Source organism: Amblyomma maculatum, chromosome 1, assembly GCF_055883805.1.
Source record: "Amblyomma maculatum isolate TAMU_Amacu chromosome 1, ASM5588380v1, whole genome shotgun sequence".
NCBI classification, from domain to species: domain Eukaryota; kingdom Metazoa; phylum Arthropoda; class Arachnida; order Ixodida; family Ixodidae; genus Amblyomma; species Amblyomma maculatum.
Window position 1 is genome coordinate 285,028,901 of NC_139344.1, and position 7,022 is coordinate 285,035,922.

At 50.3% G+C, this 7,022-nt stretch overlaps 1 protein-coding gene across 3 annotated transcripts in view; it reads right to left on the bottom strand.

The window, feature by feature from the left end:
- Nucleotides 1–5,961, bottom strand: part of LOC146206726 (max dimerization protein 4-like) — a 78,411-nt gene extending 72,450 nt beyond the window's left edge. Inside the window, exons 1-3 of one of the 3 annotated variants that reach the window (XM_084591532.1) lie at nucleotides 5,761–5,961; nucleotides 5,334–5,562; nucleotides 4,614–4,643 (exon numbers count right to left, since the gene is read on the bottom strand). In XM_084591532.1, the coding sequence (XP_084447658.1) occupies nucleotides 4,614–4,643; nucleotides 5,334–5,562; nucleotides 5,761–5,815 (314 nt within the window). In that variant the 5' untranslated portion in view covers nucleotides 5,816–5,961. The remainder of the gene's footprint in view (nucleotides 1–4,613; nucleotides 4,644–5,333; nucleotides 5,563–5,760) is intronic. The other 2 variants (XM_084591529.1, XM_084591530.1) reach the window with 2 other exon arrangements.
- Between the last annotated feature and the right edge of the window lie 1,061 nt (nucleotides 5,962–7,022).

Consider the following 7,022-nt stretch of genomic DNA (forward strand, 5'->3'; position numbering starts at 1 on the left):
TGCGGGAACCAAAGAGGCAAAACCAAAGAACAAATGAAACGACCGATGGTTAATGCTTTGTTGTCAAAGTGCCGCCTATTCGTGCAGCAGGTTCAAATTCCGCGCGAAAAATTATTCGCCATCAGCGCTTTTATTTAAGCATGCATGAAGCCACAGACTCACAAAACTGCGCTTAATAATAGACGTAGACAAATACAACAGGGCAAAAATATTTTTCTCGCGTTATCGGCCACAGTTTACAAGAAAATGGGCCTCAAAAAGCGTGTATTCTACATAGAAAAGCATTGCCTCCCCCTACATCACAGGCCGCTGAGCGAACTGCCCTCGTAGTGCTTAGACGAACTAGGGGACTTCATCTGACACCGGTGCGGCCCGCTGTGCCCCCACCTATGTGACCTGGACATCTTGGATCATTCATGACCTTCTTAGCTATATTCAATAGTTACTATGAATTCAGAAAAAGTAAATATGTAATGACCTAGTTCTCCATAATAGCCTTGTTTGAAGTAACACACCTGCAACTTGGCAAATGAATTTATTTGTACCCATTGTGCACTTTTAGACAAGTAATATGATCACGCTGTAATTCACTCTCTGCATTAAGCTGCATGCAAAGACGGGAAATTAAGTCAACGTCTTTGACAGCCTCCAGGTGCACCCAAACATGGATGCACAAAAGAAAAAGACATGAAGCAACACTGCACCAGGTATTAGCTTTCTTTTTATGCTCCTGCCTTTCAGTGCTTGCTCTCAAAGTGTATTAGTCCCACATTGATCCAGCAGCCTCTTCTGCCATTCTTGGTTACTGACAGAGGACTGCTGGCAAGTTACTCAATATGGCGGATCGCCTTGAAGATGAAACTTTCCCTACTTTCTGGGCCTGCCAGAATTAGCTTGGCACGCTCTACCTTATTCTAAAGTGCAAATATTTCTTAGTTATGCTACATTATTGCTTTTCTTCTCAGTCACATCGGCGATCAAGCAATTTCCATCACCCCTACTGCCGGCAGTCCATTGTAAGTCTTAGCATACTTCAGTTGGTGTACAGTGGTTTAACATCCCAGGCTACGGAAGACGTTGTAATTGCAGAATCGATTTCCACCTATCGAGGGTTTTTATACAGGCTACCCAAGCTAACTTTAGCCAAGGGATAAAAAATAAAACATTTGAGGTAGGTTAGTAAAACACTCGTATACAGCTGCCAGCCACCTGGCGCCCCACAGGATTTTTCTTATTTCGCAATTAGCTAATTAGTAATAATTTTTCTAGGTTACTAATTAGACAATTATATAATTTGCAAAGTTGGAGAGCACCTTCTGAAACCTCCATTCCAATTATTTCCGTTAAAGAAAGCCCCACGTGTGTCTTTTTTTTTTTTTTTTCGAAGGGCTAAGAAAGCCCGCGAAATAAAAAAAAAATCACGTGACTAATGCATTCGCGCACCACGACTGTGGTGCTCTCAACCGTGGTTTAAGTGAACGGAATTAGCTGCGGCCGTGACTCAAGAGCCCAGTCCCAGCGGTAGGCTGATATGTTGGCGATGGTTGCAGCCAGCGCGGTGAGCTCGTTGCGACTTGCACTAAGCCAGTTATACCGAGTGGCATGGGCAGGGGCACATTATTTTATGTTTTTTTTTTTTTGGTAGCCTCACCATAATATGTCACTTGTGCCGACTGCCTGAAGCGGACGAAGAAACCATAGCAAACGTATCGGCCTGCCGCTGTGACGGGGTCAAGGCCGGAGCTGATTTCGTTCACTGAAACCCAGGTTGAGAGCAGCACAATCGTGGCACACCAATGCGCCAGTCACGTGGTTTTTTTTTTTATTATTATTTCGCGGGCTTCCTTTAGAGCTCGGAAAAATTATACACGTGAGGCTTTCTTTATTGGAGATAAATGGAAGGGGGTTTTTAGAAGGCGCTCTCCAACTTTGCTAATCCATTTATTATCTAAAGACAATAGTTGGTAAATTAGAAAATTATCCTAATTACTAATTAGTTATTTGCAAAATTGAATGTACTGCGCCAGACGGCTGGCAAAAATTGACTGTGGTGCGCCGATGGCTGGCAGCTGCTACAAGTGGTTTCTAATGTTGCATTTTTTTCACCCTTGGCTAAAGTTAGCACCCTGATAGAAGGGCGCCTCCATCAAAACGCTGCGTCCTTGGGACCAGCATCCTAACCACTCAGCGGTCCCGACTTAATTATATACCAAACTTTGTTAATGCTGGTGCGGACTACTGAGTTATCTCGGCGCCCTTGGCAGTATCACTCTAGAGCTCAAATCAAGGAATGAGACTTAAAAATGCAACAGTTCCTAACTACGGGCAGCAGTAGGTAGCGTGTGTATTACTCCGCTAAACAGAATCAGTTTTTATTATTACCAAACAAGCAAGAGGCGTCGTAGCGCTTTTAGTTTGTTCCATTCTTTAGCTATTTATTTGGGCAACCGGAAAAGTCCCAACAACGGCCTATATATACTTTATGTCGCAGAAGAGGCAGACTTGAGTTTTATCAGACATTGTTTTCAGTCTTCCTTCCTTAACCTAATGCTTTTTAACTGCAAGTTCGTGGACAGAGTGTAAGGAAAGCCTTCTGACAGTGCAGTCTTTACTCTCATCTATTTATTGATTACTCTCTCTGTACCACACGCTTTTACATTAGCGGTCAAAAGCTAACCAATAACCAACAGCCGCTGCTGGAACAAGGTCGTATACTTAGCACAAATTATACAAGATGGGTTGTGTTTTGTCATCACTGGCTTTGAGGCTAATCTACATGATGTGGCACTGTAGGTGGCTGGGTTGATTACCTGTCTAAAACTGTGATTGTTCCGCTGACACAGGTTAAAATATTTTGTGGCAATTATTTCTCGCTTCCGTGCACAAGGAATTCATAGTGGCATTTTACAGGTATTCTTTCATAAACGACGCCGCACCGCATCCACACAAACTATTCTTGATAATCCTTGGGGTCTAAAGCACGCGGGCAATGCGACACTGGCGGCGCAGCTGAACAAGGTTCCGACGATGCAACATCGAGTGCCCGACTCCTCATATCCTCCGGCGGTGCCCCCCAAGGAAAACTGCACGGGTGACCGAATTGCGAAACGCCCACCGATCGCGCAACACTTGTCCTCCTAATCAGTCAACGCACTCGAGCCGCGTTAACCGACAGCGGCTGACGTCACCGTCCTACCGATCTATTCTCGGCGAATCAGGCACGCCTTCGAAAAAGCCGTACTTGTGATGTCTCAAGAGAGGAGTTGCAAACTCGTCGGATGAGCTGATCACGCACTGACTAAAATCAGTGTTTGCCTGTACGTGACCCCACCTTCGTACTTAACCAGCAATTCGTGAATTTTCGTGATCGTGCTTAGAGGCGGCAAATATGCGCTTTGCGTGATCAGCTATGTGCTACTTCAGATTCTTTTCCCATATAACGTTTCTGTCTTCAAGGGCGCCTATATGCGACACGTATGACCGAATTAATGTCGCGGTGTTTCTAAAACATGTTTACACGGACGACGATCATTTGTTCACAGCGAACGGGACAAACGACAAAGGTTGCAGACAAAGGTTGTCCCGTGCGCTGTGACCGAATGGTTCCGTACCAACTCGGCCAAATTTCCACCTTACTCAGTGTTACACGGTCGAGTCGGCAGTGTAATTTAGACGTGCCAATAATGCAGGGCGAAATTGTACAACTATTGGCTCAATAGCATGACAGTGACAGCGGCGCCACGACGTGCCGGACGTATTACCGCCTCGCAGGTTGCGACAGGCCGCCGAACACCAGCGGAAGCAGCCGCGAAACATCCCCCGGCGAAATTCTCGCCACCGCGCCGGCACGCACGCACAGGCGAGGCCGCCCTTGAAACGGCCATATAAAGCCCGTATGCCGCAATAATTGATAGCATCGATCTAGAGCGTGTTACAGCGTGCACGCTGGGTGCATTTGTGCGTCGCGAGAAGAGAGCGGCGATCGATAGCGCTTGCACGCGGCGCCGCCGACCCAACAAAAACCGCCAGCGCCCCACGGCGAGAGCGGCCAGGTCAGACGCGCGTGGCCGTCGCCCGACCGCGGGCCGCTCGCATGACCTACGTACGATTGCTTGCGACCGGCTCAAAAATAGCATTCTCAGCTAGCGCCGCGCACCGTCATTCTCGCCCTGAAGGTCGACTCCTGCGGCGACACTGCATACCCGAATCGGTTAGTAACTTAGTATGCCGGCGCGAAATTTGGCGCCAAACCAAGTGCGACGCCGTCCCTCCTTGGCCATTCAGCGAAGGCACACACGGGAACGACCACGGAATCCGTAATACGCGCGCGCCAATAAAAACAACATGCGGACCGCGTCTACCGGCGGCTCACAGGTGAACCTGAAGGCCTTTAAATGAGCCGCAGGACTCTGCCGGGGAAGAAAAAGGCGAAATAATAAAAGTGGGAAGCCACAACAAGCTGGAAATTTGCGGTCGCTGAACCTCTTCTGCTGGCCGTCATTGTTGGTTTTTGCAGCTTTGAAATGGAGCACACCGGTTCTCAGTAAATGCAAGGTTATCAACCAAGGGGAAAAAAAAAAAGAGGTTGCGTGCAGCGCAAGAAATAGCCTCACCTGTTTTTCTCCAGCTCGTTGTGCGTGGTCCTGCGAAATGAGAAAATAAAAGCTGCTTCAGAACAGCAAATGTGCAACTCACTCCTCTAACCGCTCATGCAATATATTTTTGCACGACTAAAAATAATGTAAAAGAAAGAGGGGGGCTTAAATTGCGCCCTCCAACACATGTCCCACTACCTGCCGCGGCGGACAAACAGCGTAGCGACCCCCTTTCGAAAGTGCGACCAGCGCTCACGTGACTACGTTCCAAGCTTAAGCTGCAATGGCTGATCAGCTGTCCCGGCGGCATGTGACCTAACAGTAGGCAACCAGCGCCGTCCGCGCGCACAGCAGGCGTCTGCGCATCTCGGCAAGCGGCGCGAGCAGGGCTCTGGACGCCCGCCTCGCTTCGTACCGAGGCGCAGCGGCGAGCAAGCGCTCATTTTGGCGGCTCGGCCTCAACGTCAGCGATTTCGGCCGAGCCGCTAACCCTAGCCAGATCACGGTCTAATGACATTTAGGCTTACGGTACCGTTGGCGGGCAGCGCGAGTAGCGGTGCTCAGCGCCCGTTTTATTATTACTTTTTTCCGGAGCCAGTGCTCGGCCCATTGCAGCTTCAGCCGGCTGGCCGCAGCTGCATCCGAGCGCAGGCTGCGCCGTGTTGCTACGGGCGTCATTTAGGCGCCGACAGCGAAGAAAGAGCGCCCGCGCCGAGTTCGCCGCTATTGATTCGCTACCTGGTGGACGCAGATGCCACAGAGCTCTTGTCGAGCGACGTGACTGAACGGGCTCTGCCAGTGACGGCCACGCGTGTCGTCACGCGATCTTCAGGGAAGGGCCGCTCCGCGTGAAGGTAAACATCGTCGAGCGCTCCTGACCTGTTCCCTTGAGTCTTTTTCGCCTTCGGCTTCTTCTTCGGGAGATCGGCGGGAATCGGCATAGTGGATGCATAGCCATGCTCGGCTTCTGCAGAGAGAGGAGCAAACGAAAAAAAAAAAAAAATAAGCAGCTGTCCAGGTGAGTACAGTAAAGTACACACGCCCCGTGTCAAAATCAGCTGATCAAAAAACCGTTGGCGTCCATGTTGGATGCGAACGTGTGCCCTCCGGAGATAGTCTCCGATGCAGAAATATAGATCAGATGCATCCCGTAAGCAAAACTTACCCCGCTCACGCCGTTCGATGTATTCAGCAGCTTGCAGCAATGTGTGGATGCTCATAGTTAATCCAAACCAAAGCGATCACACTCGCGAAGGAATATGGGTGATGAAAGTAGGCAGCCTCCGTGGCCGATGCAGCGATCGTGACGGCTTGCAACGCGCGAGAACGAAGCCCTCTCGCGAGCGCACCCGCAAACAAACTGACGTCGCGAAACGTCACGCGAGCCCCCATTCGCTCCGACTGCTCTCGAACACTGCCGAACTTTTCCGAACACTCTTCCGTCGTTCGGGCTAGCGCCGAGCCCTCTCCGAGACACTGCGGCCAATGGGCGACTGTGTTTATGAGGCGCCGCCACACTCGCATGGCCACGTGGTTTCCACGCCCTCAGCTGAAGTACAGCTGTCTCGCATAGGAGCAACATGAGGAGCAGCTCCTGCGCCTGCCTGGCTATGGCTGCCGCATGCCGGCGCTTACGTTTGCTGGTACATTCAGTGGGACTTAGCCTACTCGGCTGCCCAGCGCAGGCCCTGGAATCGGCTCAGTCAATGACATGCGGTGCTGCGTCGTGGACTGTAACGGGCCTCGCTCGCCTGACGGACGCCGCTATGTGGTCACGATGCCGCGGAAGCAATGTTAATCGGTGTGCACAGTTTGCGACCTGCGCATTGAAAACTATCAATCGGTTCAACGGATTCTTTCCTTGTTTCGGTTTATTAGGTCCAACGTTCCGAAGCTATTGATGTTTATGCCATGAGGACGCCGTTTTGGAGTGCTCCAGATTATTCGACCATCCGGGGTTGGTTTAACGTGCTCTGACATCGCAAAGTAGTACATGGGCGCCGTGCCTTTCGCCTACAGGCCATTTGCGTTGTCCTCCGCCGCAGCGCTCTTTTATTCTGTTGTGTCAGGAGACATGGGATCTCGGTCATGTCACCTTTTTTTCTCATCCTTAATGATGTGAGGACAGCCTTGGCGATAACCTTAGCACTGATACGGTTTACGCCTGACAGCGACGGAAGAACCCTTTTTGGCGACACCAAGCGCGCTGTTGATTTCATATTCCACGTCGGGCTTCAGGCTTCTACAGGACGCCTGCATAATGCAACCGCCCTAGAGGCAGGATTCGCGATCGTTCCGCATGTTAATTGTCTGTGTGGCATAGTCATGGCCTACCTGCTGCGAGCGCTACGAAAGCGCGCATTGTGCTTTTATTTACGTTATGTAGCGGGCGTACGGTGTTTTAGGTCGCCTGGTTTAAAGGTACTT